The sequence below is a fragment of the Centropristis striata genome, chromosome 9 (assembly GCF_030273125.1).
Source record: "Centropristis striata isolate RG_2023a ecotype Rhode Island chromosome 9, C.striata_1.0, whole genome shotgun sequence".
In the NCBI taxonomy this organism is placed as follows: Eukaryota; Metazoa; Chordata; class Actinopteri; order Perciformes; family Serranidae; genus Centropristis; species Centropristis striata.
This window is the reverse complement of record NC_081525.1, coordinates 7,716,994-7,735,741: the sequence shown is the minus strand read 5'-3', so window position 1 is coordinate 7,735,741 and position 18,748 is coordinate 7,716,994. Positions and strand designations below refer to the sequence as shown.

Genomic DNA, 18,748 nt, shown 5'->3' with positions numbered 1-18,748 from the left:
CGCCCAATGTGTATTTACTTTTTGCCTCTACCCCTCTGGATGTAAAGAGTTACATTTTATGTTTTTTTTCTTTACATATACATATTTATATTATTAAAAGGGAATGGACAATGAACATTTTGAACAAGAAGCTATTGATACAAAGCCCTTGGCTCTGAACAATTTTGATGTTAACAATTGTAAATCCATTTGTACTTGACAATTGATGTGAAATTTCCTAATAAAAAGATAAATGCAACAAAAAAAGTGGACATTGGTTTGTGAACTCTCTGGAATTATGCTACGTCATCAGCTGACACAAGTGCTAGCTAGTTAGCTTGGTCATTATTAAAAATGAAAAGCTGTTTCAAGTGTCTTTTACTCAAACCCTGCTTTATTGTCTATTTTACTCTAAACAGGACCACAAGTGACTAAATGAAAATCTTCCTGTATTAAATAAGACTTGTAATCTATCAATTGAGACCATAAACTCATTAGGAGAATGTTTACTGAGGTAAAAAAAAAAAAAATCAAGAAGTTTCCTATTGACTTGCGTACAAATTGGCCTTTTGTTATAACCACTGCGGTCACCAACTGCTGGCCATTAGAAAGAATGCAGATTCAAGGCACTTCTGGATTTTTTTTTTCTTGTAGCTTGGGTACACAAAGAAGTACACAAAGTACTTCATGGTGCAGCCCTCAGCACACAGTCTCTCCTTTCCTAGATGCAAGATGTTTGCGAACATCTGAACAAGAGGTCAATGGACTCACAAGTGACAAATGCAAAGGGTGACTGCTAATAGAAGCTTCTACAAAAGTATAGAAAGAAAATAACGTTAAAAAGAGAACAAAATAATAAAACATGAATGTGCAGACATTGCACCAACTTTGTTATTAATGCTGTAATAAAAACACTGATAACAAGACAGTCTATTCAGTCAATTTCACTAAGTGCTGTACGTGTAATAGGCGGAGACATTTTCTGGCTGCATCAGGGGTGATAATAATATGGTACTGAAACATGTATTTTGTCAGTACATTGTTGCACCAACAAACAGATCCATTGGAAATTAAGAGCCAAAGGAAGCTTTGTGTCTCTCTTTTCAGTCATCTAGATGCTGTTTGGAACATGGAGTGTTTATCTGTTTGATAAAAGAGTTCAACTGTGAAATTAGATTTTTCCCTGTTCCTGTTCTGGCTTTCTGGATGTTCATCTCAGTGGGCTCCTCACTGGCAGATTGTTTACCCTCAATGTCGATTGCATGTTGAGACGATGCATTTGTCGAGACGATGCATTTGTCGAGACGATGCATTAATTAATTATCCAAGTTAAAATAAAAAGTACTCTCAAGTTACTCATTTAGTTATCCTAGTCCTTGTGGCACTGTGTTAAATGAAAAAAACATCACTTAAGAGCATTAGAATCGCACATGTTAGGATCAGTGGAGAGTTAAATGTTTTACTGATCCTTTACATTAGACGTTTCTGTGACACTGGGCTGAATTAATGAAACTTAATTTAGTGATTTTCGGTGTATGGAGGCTGAAAGTCCTTACAGATAAGGTCTTGAAACTGAAAATAGAGGTGACAAACTCTGACTGGCATGTGTTTTTGCCATCATCACAATGTTATTCTTTGGCCCAGGCCGTTCACTCAATATAAGCCTTTATGATATAACAATGACAGCTGTCTCCCTCCTATATATATATATATATATATATATATATATATATATATATATATATACATACACATACACACACACATATATATGTCTGTGTATGTGCATTAAATTTGCCTAATAAATCTTAACTGCAATTCCTGACCTTGGAGAGGTTTCACATCTAAACAACCAATTATTTTTTCAAGTGCCCACAGTGATGCATGAGAGTCCTCAGCATAACAACATCTGCAAAAGCTTGTTCAAAAGCTCACAACAACCTACATTTTCCTCAAGCAACATGCAACTACAACCCTGATTGTGCAATTATTTGCTCATCCTGTACAAACTGTACAAAAACAATTTATTTTATGTTCAGAAAATTATGTTCAGAAAATTGTTAATTGAAAATATACAGTTATTCTGAATCTGCAACACATTCCGAAAAAAATTGAGACAGGCATGTTGCAGAATCTTTTAACACTCATTCAGTAACTAGAACACACAATCTCAATAGTTAAAAGTCCCATTCTCGCTTTATACAGCCTCAGTGTCTTAACACTCTCCCTTTGAAGCCATGCTTCTCTAACACATGCAGATTGTGTCTCTGCATTGTCTCGCTGAAAGCAGTGACATCCCTGGAAAAGACGGTGATGACAGCATTATGTTTTTCCAAAATCTGCATGTCTTTCAGCATTAATTGTGCCTTAATAGATGTGACATTAACCATGATACCGTGGGCACAACACAACACACTGCTGGCTTTTGAACTGGCTGGTAATAATCTGGATGTCCTTTTCCTCTTTAAGCCCCTGAGGACACAACCTCCATGATTTCCAAAAAACAATTTGAAATGTGGACTCGTCAGACCACACAGCACATGTTTCCACTCTGCGTCAGTCCGTCTTAGATGTGCTTGAGGCCCACAGAAGTAGACGTCGTTTCTGCATGTTGTGGATGTCTGGCTTTCTGTAGTAGGGCCTTTTATACAATCATGTTGGTTTATGATGTAATGTCGCCTGAGGGGTCAAAGATCACGGGGCATCCAGTGTAGATTTCATGCCTTGCTTCTCACATGCAGAGATTTCTCCACAATCTTTAAATCATTTGATGATGCCCAAGATCAGGTTTTCATGATTTACACTCTGTTTCACAGAGGAAATTTAATGTGGAAATGTCACTTCCACCTTGACATTGTTCATAATTGCTACAGCCACTAGAGGGCGCCACTAACTACAAACAAGGGTCTGAGCAGGGAGGCAAACCAGGAAGTGCTGCATTCTACCGAAAATTCCAGCAGGGGGCGCTAAGTGTGGCTGCAAAAACATTTCTGTCAATTAATTTCAATGCAAAATGAGAAAACTTCTCACTTGATGTATTACCTCAGAATTTTTTTTTAGGACAACACTATAGTCTCATCATCATCATTTGATGTTAATAGTTCAAAATAGTGGCCCCATTTAGAAGAAAATAGAAGATAGAGAATCGTATGATTTGGGGCGTGGTTATCTTTGATTGACAGGTCACTAACAAGGCGAGCCATCATCAGGAGAGAAGCTGAACAATTCGTATCCACGGCAATGTCTCAATAAAGTTATATATAACGTTTAAAGATATAAAAAAGGACATTTACCGGTTTGATCTCACAACTTTGACCCTTTCACACTGTATTTCCACTTAATGACAGTTTATTTGAACATTTTGTTAATTAAAAATGTCTTGTTCGGCATTTGGTTGGACTAACAGACACTCCAAGGAGTCGCTGTTCATTTTTCTGTGGTAAGAAACCAACGGGTGACGTCACGGTGACTATGTCCATTATTTATATACAGTCTATGCTACAAGCATAAACATGGGTCTTAATAAGGTGTTGTACAAATAACACAGGGTTCTAAGTCTCATAAAATGGTAACCATGAAAAAAATGAAATCAGGATAAATACAGCAAAAAGGCATTAAATGACAGTAACTAACAAATGCAAAATCTATTTGGGAATGTTAGAAACGTATAAATGAAAATACAAGAAAAATACATGATGCACACTGTCATAAGAAGATTAAAAATATTGAATAAACAACCTTGGATCTAACATAATTGAAAATTCACAGTCATGTTTGCGTCCTGCATGCTGGTCCTGGATCTGCTGGTTGATTGAAACCTCAAAGCAAACAGAGCGTTCACGTCTGAAAACCCGCCCTTCCTCAGCCCGGCTCCTCAGCTGTCTGTGCTGTACACATTCCAGTCTGATTGGCTTAGCTGTTGGCCCAAAGCCCAAAGTGCGTCCATATAAAACTCCCCATGTGCTGAAAGTCAGAGCCAGAAAGCAAAAGGGACTCTAACACTCAAAGCGGGCTAAAAGGAAGACTGAATTCACTCTGACGTACTGCAACTAAAAAGTGCTGGAAAATGTGTAAAGGATTAGCTGCCTTACCCCAAACCTGCCTGGAAAGGTGAGACCTTCTTAATCACTTTACCTTTACCTTTCCTCTCATACAGCTCAGATGTAGTTTGGATTCCAAAAAAACTGGATTTCAAACCACTTTAAAGTGCCTTTGATTATTCATGTGTCAAAATAGATTTTTTTTAAATGAATTGTAAATTAATGATGCTGTCAGTCCGAGGTCAAGAGTTTCCATCTGACAGAACTTAAAGCCTTCAACTAAATCTTCATGAACTTTTCACTTTCTCAAATGTATTCCTGTTTCCTGGAAATCCTGTAGTCCATTTTCATGACAGTTTTCATGCTATCTTGAATGTTTTTTTGCTGTTATTTTTTTACAGTATCTTGTGCAGATATTAAATAGAATTCTGAACCTGATGAGAAGTTACTGTTTTAACAAAGTCAAAAACACAAAACATTTTCACCATTTGGTTGATCCTGTTTTTGAAATGTTTTACAGTGACTTTAACATGTTACATTGTAAAAAAAAAGTTTTACAGTTACCTTAAAACTTTATAAATTGACTTGAGAATTTCAGGACTTTTGGAGAATCCTCCAAAAGCAAAACTCGATCAAAAAAATTTAATTAATTTACAGTAAATAGTGTAAATATAGTAACAGTATATTGTTTTTTTTTTATTATTGCTTGTATTGCTATGTTTTCCCTTCTGCTGCCTCTTTATTCAAATCAACGCAAAAGTTATTCTGTAAAAACTTTTTTCTAGCACGTGTAGTTTTAAAAATTGATGAATGAGCCAGCTGACATGTTTTTAAATTTAATCTTCGTGTCTTGTATAAAAACAACATACAGAGTGATGTTGGAGAGATGATTATATATCATTATAAACATCATGACAAGATTATTATTGTTACTTTCGTGCCTTGAAAGCATAGACTGACAGTTAAAATGAAGAATTTGTCACAGAAGCTGTCTGCTTCCTGTCACCCAGGGCGAAGGAGATTAAGTCAAAATTGGGCGTTTTGCTGCAGAAGCCGGAAAATGCCATCGACCTCATCATCCCCTACCCCGAGAAGACTGAGAAAAAGCCGGAGAAGCAGCAGAAGTGAGTCTGATTCTCTGCCTCAGCCCCTGGAGATTAATGAGTGTGGAGGGGGGGATGTTTGCCAGAGTGGTAACCTCGTAATTGATGGTAAAGTGGTCAAGCAGAGCCCACAGCAGGAACAAGATGTGCACATCAAAGGACATTAAACCTCTCCAGACACTGCCTGGGCTCAGATGGCACAGAGCTTTAGAGATGCTTTAATTTTATTTGGTATCACCTTGAAAAGAGAGAGTTAGAGATGGTTTATGTATGATGTGTGGAAATACTTTACTTTTGTTTCTTGTTTTACACAAACTTGAGAGGGAATGCATGACATTTTTTTAGCTTTGGTATTTCTCTTCAGTATAACAGAAATGATTTTGTCCTTGAAGTCCTTTAGAATTGTATTCTTTTTTATTAAACAGAAGCTGCAAAAAAATGCAGCTTTTAGAAAATTAATCAAATATTTATCCCAAGAACTCACTCAGGGACTTTAGCTGAAGAATAATTTGTTTGTCTGTATTCCTGCAATGTGTTAGTTCCCTTTTCACTCATTGATGTTTATTATTGAGACCATAAAGCACTCTCGTGCCACTTCAGCTCAGTTTTTTATAATTTGCACTTGTCCTTACATCATAATTTTCTTTTTTGAAAAGATGACATGATGAAAGCATTCACTGACTTTCATGAACAGAGATTTTCATGTCCTTGTTTGGTTGGATTTCATTTATTATAATGAATGCAAATGTGTCCCATACTTAATACGACACTGACAGTTGTGTTCTTTTAATAAGACACCTGACTGGATAAATTCACCACTGCTCTTTCATTAGTCCTCCGAGCTGATCTTTAAACTTCAGCTGCCTTGGAAACTTTTTCCTAAAGGAGAGAGAAAAGCAATGCCGCTTAAAGATCACTAGTCTTTAAATTGTTCCGTTTCTCCCCGGTGTCTAAAAGTTCACCATGATTTGCCCGGTACATGCACCAGACAAACTATTCTCAGTGGATGTTTTCCAGACGTAACCCTGCAGCAGAAACTGACATCAAAGGATGCAGTGAGAGCGGACACACGTCATGTGTGTATTTATAGCTTGTTGCTCTCACCCTATGTAAAATACATAATGCTAACAATTACCACATGGGTAACGCTTTTTATAAGGTCCTTAATAACCATTGACTAACAAGTAATAAGGCATTGTTCTCGCTTTAGATCCGGTAGTTGCAAAAAGCATAGTTAACTTATAGTTAACTTATAATAGATGAGCAATAAAGTCTATTTTAATATAAATAAGCAAACAAAATAAGATTAATAAAGGCATGGCAAAGACATAATGGGTGGGTCATGGGTGTTTGTAATGCCATTATTAACACTTATATAAGCTTATAAACACACAATAATGTTAATAAGCATCTTGTAAGGACTTACAAGGGCCTTATTACTTGTTAATTAAGGGTTATTACAAGGACCTTAATAAAACATGTTATCTAATATGTAATATTAAAGACACATTGTTAGTAGTAGAATTGTATTTTATTGTTAACTCTTGGGGTACTTTGAACCAGTTTGACTGACTGACTGACTGACTGACTGTATTCTGTGTGCAGGCCAAGTCCCGAGGAGGCTGCTCAGTGGCGTGAGGGTCTGGACCGAGTCCTGAGCAATGGCTGTAGGTTTACCCCCTCTTTTTTACTCCATTTTGAATCACTCTTTTTCTCACACAAACACAAACACACTCATTTTCGTCACTCACTTACCAAAAAAACAAGAGTTACCCAACATTTACCTCCTGAGGGAACAGCTTTTTGTCCCAGTATGGAATCTGAGTCTCCAGTCTGAGACTGAATGACCAGACTTTTGTCCCCATAACATAATTATTACAAGTGCAGTTTTGATTTTAATTGTATCTCATTATCCCACCGATATGTTTAATGAACTGCCCTTCAGGAGTTGTAGAGCTCCAGATTGATATTCTCACATTGCCATGAGAAAACTTGAAACTGACTCCTCAGTTAAAGAAACACTAATATTAAATTCCTCAAAGAAGTCAGATGCTGTTTGTACATGTGAAACTTTATATTTCATGTATCTTGCAGACTTTTCTCTTCCTCCTTTAATGATACCATTCAGGCACACCAGATTGTTCCACGTAGCTGATAGATGCTCAGTTATTTCCTCCTTGTTAAAATCCAAAAATAGAACAAGTTTCACATGTTTAAGCAGCTTATTTCTTCTGTGTGTCCGCTCTGTTAATGTTCTCACAACCGAACACTGTAAGCATCATTATTTTATTCAATACAAAGCTGGCCTGATGTCACTGTAACACCAGTGACATCAGGTTAAAAAACAAGAAAAAAATTCCAAAAAACAAACTGTTAGAAATAAATATATATAATACATAGGATTTATTTGTGATTTATGGATTTTGTTGATATTGTGGTTTGAAAATCTGATTATATAACTTTAATTTATGAATATATACAGTAGGTTCATATTCATATTCTGCTATTGCACATATATATTCATATATGTGCGTCAGCCGAGGTACTTTATAAATTGGTTTTGTTATTGGGCTTGTATTTGACTTTTAGATTCCTCAAACCAAACAATCTCCTAGAGTGCTTGCAGTTGTCCCACAACACAGTTTGTCTGAACTTTAATAGCATTTGTCTGATTTTCAAGAGCTACAACAAACCTGGCAGGGTTTGCTTTCAGTCACAACAATGCAGCCTACATGCTTGTTATTCTGTTGAATTTATGTGGTGTGTTAGACATGAATGTGAGCATTTTCCCCTTAACTTAATGATGAAAAAAATTATGTTTTTCCATTGTTATCTCATGCAAATAAATACTGTATGTCCGCCTTTCATGGAAACAACACACAGCTTAAAGTTTAAAAGTTAAGTTTAAAAAGAAAAAAAATCAAAACCAATTAACTTGAAATACATTATCAGATTTCCTCAATATCTACATAAAAACCCATAAATGACAAAGAAATCATATTTAAATGTGATTTACAACTACAAATGCTTCACATGTGTATCAGCAGAGGTTCTTTATCAGTGACAGCTGTACAGTATGTCCACATGTTGCACAGAAACATCAGGTTATTACACTGCAAATTATTTGTTTCTTACCAAGATAAAAAAAATAGATTTAGAAGTATTAGATAATATATTTTGTTTTAAGAGTTAATTCCTTATTTTAAGTGTTCAACATGCTCATTTCTAGATTTAACAATCTTAATTCAAGAAATCTTGTCAAGTGAAATTATCTGTCCATGCAGCGAGAAAATTTCCCTCAGATTTAGTGTTTTTATCTTGTTTTTAGACACACCTTTTTTGCAGTGTAGGCTTGAAGTTTAGTCATTTTTAAACAGCCGTCCTCGAAATAAACTCCTAATAACAAACAGAAGTATCTCCATGGACCACCTGTTTCCAAAAAAGGATTTTGCTAATATACAGCTGTTACGTAATTGTATTTTGCAGGAATTAGTTGTAAAATTAAGATAAACAGAAGGCAGCCACTGAGCTCCAGTGTTTACTTCACCTGAGATTAATGATTAACTGTAATGGTTAGTGGTATTTAGCAGTACGTGTAAACTCTCCTGCTAATAAGACACTTAAGTTGCTCCTGTGCATCAAAACGACCCACGTCCAAATGTTAGTGACCAGCGGATACATGTGAATGGAGAAACATTTCCTCTGCAGAGCTCAGTGGGTGGTAAAAGAGCTTTCTAAGTTGCTCCTTCAGCCCGGGCGCAGGCAGAGAGATGTATTTCCCCGGTGTTTGCATGCCTGCATGAATGTGTGTACGCATCTGTGTGTGTATTCGTCCACGGGGGTTATGTGTGTTATGGTAACCTCTCCAGAGAGAAGTCTAAGTGATTCCATGAAGTTGATTTATTGAACAGTTGCTCCAAACTGCAGCGCTGTGATTATTTATCTACATGAGATTTTACATTAACATTATTCTTTATGGCTTCTCTCTTGTTAATTCCCATGGGATACTCTGTGAGTTATTTCCTCTCAGAGCTGGAACTACTCCCCCCCCACCTTTGCCTTAAAGAAAAAAATTGCATAATGCAGTGTATATCATGCAACAGCAACACTTGAAGAAAAATGAATGTAATTTTTTCCAAGTTGTTGTCTGTGCTGTTTTTAATAAGAGGACTATTTCAGTGTTTTATTATTTGAATCATCACAAAACTTGTTCAACCAATGCAGTTATTAAACCCGAAATTAACTTCTGAGTCTCTGGCTGACATGGAAGAACTTTATAACAATACATTCATGACAAACACTAAACATGAGGCTACATTTTCAGCTGGTTGTTGCAGCTCTGACACACAAACAGCCATGAGTGCTCATCAGGGCCTGTGCATGTGTGCTTCTCTTTATTTCTGTCCTTGTAGTAAAGGTCTTTCAAAGAAAAAAGGGGAAAAAAGAGCTGCAGCTTGATTGCGACTCTGTGCTATTTTGAACTAAACTAGCCATTTAGATTGCAGATAACAGCCGGAGGCCACAGCAGAACGCTTATCACCGACAGCACATGCTCTCTCAGACAATGGGACCTTTTCGCAGGCATTATGTTCAACTACAATGGTCTCTGTTGAAATGAGTGGTTGTTTTTTATCAAGTCCTATGTTAGATCCTTATCTTAGCGCAATCACACTGTGCTTTGCTAAATTTATTTTGCGCACTGACACTCCCAAAAGAAAGTTATTGTTTGTTGATTTAAGTCTATGTATTTTTATTGCTTTAATTACGTTTTTAAAAGTTTCCATGATTTTTTTACTCCTTTTATATTGTATAAAAATCCCAGTTTTTCTTGATCTCCAGAAAGTTTTTCAAAAACTAAAATAGCGTAATATACGGACAATACAAATTACTTGCCACTCGTAAAAATTCCAAACCTCTGAAGTACATGACACCACTTTACAATGTTAATTGTGCTTTCCTTTAATTTTCCATGACTCCATTTCTGCAAATCATCCGATAAAAGCTTTTCGACATAGAATCCGTAACAATCCCGATCTGTTAAAATAATAGCTTTTAGCTTTGTCTGTTAGGTAAATGTTGTAAAATGTTTTAATTTAACCGTGACAGCACCGTAATGGAAAGAGCCACAAAGGCTCATATAGTATTTGGCATCTGGTATGTTAAAGACAGTAATGTCACTCCTGGAAACAGGTCTGCCATGGAAAATAACACTAGGGAAGAATGTTCTATGTTGTCTTTCAGGCAGTATCACGGATAGATTTAGTTAGTGAAGTTCTTTTTAGTTACCATTTGTTAAGGACAACTTCTACATTCTACGCTACAGTTGGGAGTGCAGGGAGCAGGGAAAGACCTAAATGCATTTATAGGACCAAATGGCAGTAGATCCAGCAGGCAGGAAACAGGTAGATAGGTAAGACAGTTGAAGCCACTCTGGTTGATGAGCTGGAGGCCCAAGATGCGCAAGAGGAATCTGGAGGTGGTTGATGGAAGGATGTGGGAAGGAGCCCTCTAGAGCAGTGGTTCCCAACCTTTTTCTTGAGGGACCCACATTTTTACCATTGTAAACTTTGGCGACCCCCCCATTGTCCATTGCTTCTATGAAGCCGAACTTAATATGACTTTCATGGTACCCTCTCTTTTTTTTTGTTGTTGAGATATTCAGCATTTTCGTCTCCCTGACGCGTCGCCATTTTTCCATTAGCTCTGTGTTTCTGTTGTTAGGTGAGGTTTCCGCTAGGTGAGGTTACCGCTAGGTGAGGTTACCTGTGTATACTACAGGAGGGATGTTACACATGTCCTTATTCTCGTGATACAGCCTTTATATTTTTAACTTTTGTATAGTGATTTTCCTATTTAAATAAATGAATAAATGTTTAATGTAGCCCCGATTTAGTTGTTTTTGTCCCACTAATGAATTAAATGCTCACTCATCTATATTTAACACATTAGATTTATTCCATCCCTTAAAATCAAGAGGGCTTTGCGACCCCCCCGTGGATCCTTGGCGCTCCACTGAGGGGGTTCGGGCCCCCCCTGTTGGGAATCACTGCTCTAGAGGATGGAGATGTTGCCAGGACCCCAATGTAGGAAGACCACAGAGAGGAAGCCGTTCTGGTGGCTGGACCAGGGGCTTTAGGTCTGGAAAGGCAGCCTGTAACTGATTACCCAGCTGTAATTCGGACAAGTGTAAATGAGGTGGAGGGCCTGCAACAGGACAGCAGAGCAGGCTGGAGGCAGTAGTCTAGGAGGTCTGGGAGGTCTGTTGGGACGTCAGCAGGCTTTGCCAACTGGGGTTTCATGGCACTATGCAGCTGAGATCCTGCCGTGCTTAACAGCAAAGACAGCCATTGACATTTGAGTCATGGAGACTAATCCTTTTCTCTTGGGGCCATTATTGTACACTCTAAACATGGGAAGGGACATTTGTTCCAAGGATGACCACTGGATTACTAATGTGTTCAAATAAATTCCCAGGATATCAGATTAGGACAGGCAGGTGGTGGGCTTGCAGTATGATGCAGAGACAGAGGGATGACTAACAGGCCAGGGCAAAGGCTGCAGACTATCAGACTGGTTGCATTATTAAACTGAGACATATTTGAGCCACATTTACGTCAGAATGCATGCATGAAAACAGGCTTGTTCTTTTCTCAAATCTGAAGCTTGTAGATTCATTTCTCTCTCTCTCTGTCTCTAACATAATTTTCCCTTCTCTCTCCATCAGATGGTGTGACTGCTTTCCGTAGCTTCCTCCAGTCTGAGTTCAGTGATGAGAATATTGAGTTCTGGGTGTCGTGCGAGGACTTCAAGAAGACCAAGAACCCTGTGAAAATGGCATCCAAGGCCAAGAAGATCTATGAAGACTTCATCCAGTCTGAGGGACCCAGAGAGGTCAGAGACTCCTGATTTCCCATTCATTCATTTCATGAATTCAGCACCACATGGAATAGAAAGAGTTCTTCAAGTTGATCACATGTAGTGTTTTTAACATGATGGGTACCAATGTTTCAATTATGCGCTCTCACTTTAACCCATTTAGGCCTAAAACGCCTGGAAAAAATGCCTGTAAAACCTCTGGCCGATTTTAAAATAACCCCCTAAAACCTGAAGTTTTTCTGGAAATTCAACAGAAGTGCCAATACCTACTAAATTATCGATTTTTCAGCCTCTGTAGCAGATAGAAATTAAATTCAAAAAGTATTTGAGAGCTTATAGCTGGTATATCTGAGCTCCCTACGCTATAGTCATCTTCCGCCATGATTTCAAAGCTCTGGAAAAGTCCCATGTTGCATTGCGACACTCCCACATGTATTCTGATGCATTTCATTGGCCAAGAGACCAAAAATAGGTGGAAAATACAAAAATACAAAAAATACAAATACTACAAAAAGACGTATCAACTTTCCCGGCTTTAATGGTAGAATAACTCAACAGCTCCCCCGGCTTTAATGGTAGAAATGCGGTAATGATTTCCCGGCTTAAAGGGTTAATGAAAGTCATTCAAGCTGGTTCACTTGGCAACAATCTTGTACATGAGCACAGAGACATGTTCAGACCACTCCTTAGCAGCAAGCTTTGCAATGAGCAATATAGTCTTTATTTACGTAACAGTGCACTCCCGAAGAGCCATGTAACATTGAACAGTGTGTTCAAGATAAGAGACAATTAAAATAAATAGCTGGAGCAAAAAGTTGCCTGCATAACAATTTGCAAACACTTGAAGGAGCGAGAGTCTTTAACGAGCCAAACAAATGTGTGGAGGAGAAATGCAGGCATGCTGGAGTCTAAACAGATGAGGTTACAGACAGAGAATGTACTGAGATTTAAAAGCACAAAGTGCTCACAAAGGTAATACACACGCACACATAATGAGCATGTTGAAGTAATTCCATCTCGGGTTAGGGACGTGACTTCCATTTCATTGTGTTTTCTGTTCCTTGTACTGATCTACACTTATCTGATTCGATAGTATAACAGACTAAAGGAATAGTTTGACCTTATGGGGAAGTAAAAACACTTTATTACCAAAAATTACAGTCAGTATCTGTTTTGAAGCAGTTGTTGAAAACATGAGGTCTGACTTTTCTGTTGAATAATCTCGGTAATGGTTATTAAGGACCTTATTATAAAGTGTTACCTAATCTTTTGGTATACAGGTCTTGACTTGACTAAACATAACACAACAAGTTTCGTCATTATCAGACTACTGAATGGGCGTTTATCAGCAGTTATCATCTCATAAGTATAGGCGAGTACGGGTTTCTAGGTGGAAGCAAGGAGGAAAGCAAGACAACAGAGTTTAAAGCACAAAAAGTTGCTGTTTAAACAAACCCAGGACTTGAACCCAGGAAACCAACATTCGTGTTCTGTGGCAAACCAAAAGTAAATGTAAAAGTAATTTCAAGTAACATCATGTAACTTCAGTGCCAAAAGTGAAATAGTTACAAGGAAAACTTAAATAAGTGACATTTATTTTACTTTTTAAACTATCTTTAACCCTTTATTGACTCCTGGAAATTAAAAATGTCAACCCTGAAGTGTAATTCGAGGATATTACAAGACTTTTTGCAAAATGTTTCATTTTTATATTGCAAATCGAGGTCAATTGCGTCATTATTATTAATATATTTATTATAGTCTCTTTCCCACAGCAACCCTAAATAGACAATAACACATCATTTGCATCCATCAGCACTTTATCTTTTACCTTTAAACTGTTTTATAATCTTTTAGGCTACTTATTACACATGTGTAATGTCTGAATGTCTTTTTTAAAGCACCTTATATATGAGAAGCACACATACATTTAGTTGTATACTTTTTTAATACAATGACAATAAAGGAAATCTTGAATCTTGTAAGATTTACTGATTGGTCAGATGTCACAGTGTCACTATCTGTGATGTAGAAATCCATGTGGTTAACTGGTAACCTACCCCAGTTTAACTCATGCTCACCATCCACACTTTAGTGGTTTTTGACAGCCTGTCTTATCGTTCCCCCACCACAGGTGAACATTGACCACTTCACCAAGGATGTGACCCTGAGGAACCTGGTGGATCTCTCCCCTGGGACCTTTGACCTGGCCCAGAAGAGGATCTTCGCCCTGATGGAGAAAGACTCCTTCGGCCGTTTCCTCCGGACTGAGCAGTACCAGGAGCTCCTGGTCAAATAAGCTGGAGCTGAGGGGCTGAAGGGCTGGGGAGGGCGGGGAGGTTTCAAACAGCAGTTAATTAACATGAAAATAATAGGAATCAATTTTTTATTAAAATATTTCTAATAAACTATCATTGTGTAAGACAACTCGAGAACCGAAGACTTTTATTTTGCAAAATATCCAAACTATCTAATAAGGGTAAAAAAATTATATTTCCAAATTATACTTTGAAACTAACCAAAGACTACTACTAAAGACTAAACTCAAACTAATGAAAGACTGCCTTTTGAAATAGCCCTACCTCCCCAGCCAACACACACACACTCACACAATCTTGAACTTCTATAATAGTGAGGACCTTCCACTGACGAAAATGATCCCCTGTCCTCTAAAGAAGCGAGGGCCTTCTAATGCTTTCATTTGTCAAAAATGGCCTCAAAAACCAGATTTGTTCTCATACAAAGAAAGAAGTACAGGAACACACACATATATACTCATATGTACTCACTGGGTCAAGATCCACACCTAAACATATATCAGTGACTTTCCATGAAGAAAATACAACTCAATCTTTACTGTCAAGTCAGTTTTTTGAAACTTCAGGTTGCAAACTTAAAGTATGCACATGAAATTATACCTTGAAACTGTCACTGTCTTGCATGTCTGCTTCAAGGTGTTGCAGATTTGGCAAAACTGTTTCAGACACATATTTAGTTTTGTGTGAAGCTTGACCCCATTGACTACCATACATTCAGTAACAAACACCAAGTATGACCTCTGACAAAGAGCCTTAATGCAGGGCTGCTTAAAACAAACATGTTAAACTAATCGTTAATTCCCTTATTTTAAAAAGCAAACTTTTACAAGGGGTCACTTTGTAAACTAAAACAAAATTAATCATCACTAAAACGAAAAAAATATTCAGCTAAAAAGATAGATTAGACCTTAGATATCTTACAGAAATGTGCATCAATCCTTTGAGAACAATACATAACCCAGTTTGACCCCCTCCGTTTGCCAAAGACAAACATCTTATTCAGACAGACGTGAGTGATTTTTAAGTGCTCTGTGGTTTTCCCAAGAAGACTGAAAGATATTATTATATCATTTTGAGGGCCTGGAAAGGATATGACTTATAACATTTTCTGTCTATGGTAGAAAACCCCTTGGGAAAATCTGGATAGAATGACAGTTGGCTGTTTTAAATCAATGTATTCATGAAGTGATTTCCAGCAACGACCAAATATTTTGACATTTAAATAAAAGAACTATTAACTCTTCTAGTATAAAAATCACATAGCTCTTTTGTCTCTTTCACACTCTCACTCAGACAGTCAGTTTGGATTTCACACACACTCCCCCCTCCAGTTGCAATGCATCCTGTGAGAGCCATCCTTGAGAACAGTGCTGGCTAGTTGGCTCAGTGGTCGAGCTCCTTGGCTGCCACTAAACTGCATGTTGCTAAGATGGGAAAATCAAGTCGGAGGGAATCCCAAATAATAAAAGGAAAGAAGTGATCAGAGCAGCGGTTTTAACAGAGGAAGGTCTTTTTCCCATGTGATTATAACAAAGTTAAAAGTAAGCATGTCCAGTCACTAAAAAAGGTCCAGACCTGGTTTTAGTGCAAACAACATGTGAGACAGAACTTGCAGGTTTGCATCACTAAAAAACAATACTGAAAGTAAAACACTTTAAATCAAAGTCATTAAGGAAGTAGTGGCATTGCAATCAGACAAAACATACCAAATACTCACAGATCTTTTATGTAGGTTTCACATTTATGGATTATGTATTTCCAAGGTTAATACTTTCAACCACAAGTTATTATTCACTACACGCTGTAACAAAAGACTGGTATTCACCTCACTTACACTAAACTGAGACAAAGACGGATCTGGCGGTGGATTTGATGTTGGTGTGCAATGTGTAAGTGTCCTAAATGTATACATTTAGTTGAATGTAGCAGTCATTAAGTGTGATTATATTTACTCCTCATGCTTTTTTATATTAAACAAAAGCATCTTAACCAACACAAGAATATTGTTATTATCTAGATATTCAGCATTTCAGAAGTCCTTATTGTTCCATAAAACTATTACACACTAATCTAAACTGAAAAACACTATTGGTCATCAGGAATGACCTTTTTTTCTTTCCTTTATATTACTTCAAATCAGCATTGAAACAACCAACAAATTTAAATTTAAAAAACCTCAGAGATTTATTTCAGTTTTGGCGAGGGTTTGTTATGGCACAGATTAGCCACTCTGCTGTCAAAACCTTACAAGTCAACAGTCATGTCAGAAAAATCAATAAGGGCTTTAACAGTGCTGAGTATGCATTATATGATGTAGCCTTGCATGTACGTTTTGGAGTCGACCACATAAAAATATATATGCATACAAGTCCTGAAGATGTATTTATTTTTACGTGTAAATATCATCTATTTACAACCAACTGTGTCTAAGTTATTCTTAAATACAACAATGGAGTCCATGATTCTTTGAATGGAGAGCTGGCACGGACTCTTCCCAGAATCTTTTCACTGTTATAAAAGAGGAAACACCTGACTTTCAATTGTCACTTTGTTTTTCTTCACCAGATACCATTTTATAATATGTGTGTAGAAGAAGAAGCAGCCAATATTTGAGTCTTCAAGACTGCAAAGAAACGCTCGAACGGGAAAATGTATACCAATGCAGATGCCACAAAATTATTATTATTATTATTATTATTATGAGAAAAGTTAAAGGTTACTCTCTGGGATTTTCTTGTTAACAAACATAAGTTCTGTTTACATTCAGTGTTACTCACTGAACAAAGTATTTTATTTTTAACTGTTTACTTGCTAGCAGTCTTGTTACCTGCCTTTGCTGGTGTATTGCACCACATCTTGAGATATTAGCCATGTTTCCATTAAAGTTTAATCGAATTTTAAAGAAAAAAATTTGGAAATATTGCATTAAAGAAAATGTGAATTGATGTTTTCATCAATTGGTTTGGAGCAAATAAATAAATCTGCATAAATGTACTTTGATCAGAAGATGGCAGTGTAATGTGTTGCTGTAGACTAAATCCGTCAGTAAACAGTAGAAGAAGAAGAGATTGAGCAAGAGATAAAAAAAATAATTTAAAAAAAAGTTGCTTTTTGGAGAAAATGGGGCTTCAGGAATTGGATTCATTTGGGCAACTTGTTCTTTCATGTCAGAGGAAACAGCTGATCAGTCGTGTGAGCTAAACGTTCACTATGTCAGAACTTATTCACAAAAAGCGTTTCCATCTCCTGTTTAGCACATTTTTCTAAAAAAAAAAAAGACAAAAACCACCTAAAGCGAGCATAAAAAACTTTGATGCACATTTTTGAATGTTTTTGGTGTTTCCATCAAGCTATTCTCTTGAGAATCTTCAAAACTGTGCATTCAAATTTTGTTGATGTGAACACGGCTAGTGTCACCATTTAATCAGTAGAATACTGGAAACCTAGGAGTAGGAGCGTGTATCGCTTTGCATTCTTACTTGTGAACATGCAAAGGACAAACAAAATTTGGGCACACTTAAAAAAATGCACTTCTATTGCTACATTAGAGGTGTAAAACTCCACCTTTAGGGAAATCCTTACATTCATACTTCAGTTTTTATTAGTCAAATTCTCTTCCTCCTAACTAACAAATTAAAAAAATATATTGACATACCCGTAAACCTCAGCTGCACCTTGTGCTCTGTCCTAATAAGCAAGTTTTAGAGGCCAATACAGTAAAGAAACATGGTGAACATTTTACCTGTGATGTCAGCCTGTTCAAGAAACCCCCTAACATCTTGTTTTGGTCTTCAGAAGAAGGGTTACAATCAGCCATCATTCACAGGACAATGTGAATGATGGCTGTGCAGTTGTCACAGGTATTTATTGATCCCAGTTTCAAGCAGCCGTGATGGAAGAATCATTTTCTGCCACATTACGCTGATTCTCCGTCAAATTCCACCCATCAGTGTCCAAGCAATGACTGAAAATTGTTTCAAATTACACTGAATAACACACACATATGTAAAGAGGTAACCATGTTACATTTTCACTGGCCACAGTGCAGCATCCTGCTGTTTTCTTACCATCTTTCCCAATGCATTCAAGACATTGTGACAGAAAGCCATACCCGTCTACTGGAAATAGGAAAGGAGTTATTTTTAACTATTGAACTAACAAACAGTAGTAAAAATTAAAAAGGAAATCCCTCAGTCTCTCAAAGGAAAATGTCTTTAAGAGAACAGATCATTAAATCTGTCCCATCTCTAATTCCTCCTGAGAGAAAAGTAATTGTTTCAAAGATCAAAGCAGCATGTGAAGAGTATATGCCATAGACATGAGTGAAAACCAGAGCGGAAACAGATGCAGCAAAAGAAGCAGCTGCCAACACAAACACTGTCAGAAGCTTGCGAGGACGCATCCGTTACCACCGCAGTTCCTAGAAACAGAT

The 18,748-nt window shown here is 37.2% G+C and overlaps 1 protein-coding gene across 1 annotated transcript; it reads left to right on the top strand.

The window, feature by feature from the left end:
- The first annotated feature begins 3,959 nt into the window (after positions 1-3,959).
- rgs5a (regulator of G protein signaling 5a) lies at positions 3,960-16,849 on the top strand. Its single transcript, XM_059341667.1, has 5 exons — positions 3,960-4,089; positions 5,030-5,143; positions 6,728-6,789; positions 11,847-12,013; positions 14,133-16,849. Exons 1-5 carry the CDS (start codon positions 4,046-4,048, stop codon positions 14,295-14,297), a joined length of 552 nt encoding a protein of 183 aa, XP_059197650.1. The 5' UTR covers positions 3,960-4,045; the 3' UTR covers positions 14,298-16,849.
- The last annotated feature ends 1,899 nt before the right edge of the window (positions 16,850-18,748 follow it).

Excerpts from the sequence above, each read along its gene's own strand:
- rgs5a (XM_059341667.1), top strand. The coding sequence starts at position 4,046 with ATGTGTAAAGGATTAGCTGCCTTACCCCAAACCTGCCTGGAAAG. Across the intron at positions 5,144-6,727 it reads AAGCCGGAGAAGCAGCAGAA|GCCAAGTCCCGAGGAGGCTG; the intron begins GTGAGTCTGATT and ends TTCTGTGTGCAG. Across the intron at positions 12,014-14,132 it reads AGTCTGAGGGACCCAGAGAG|GTGAACATTGACCACTTCAC; the intron begins GTCAGAGACTCC and ends CCCCCACCACAG.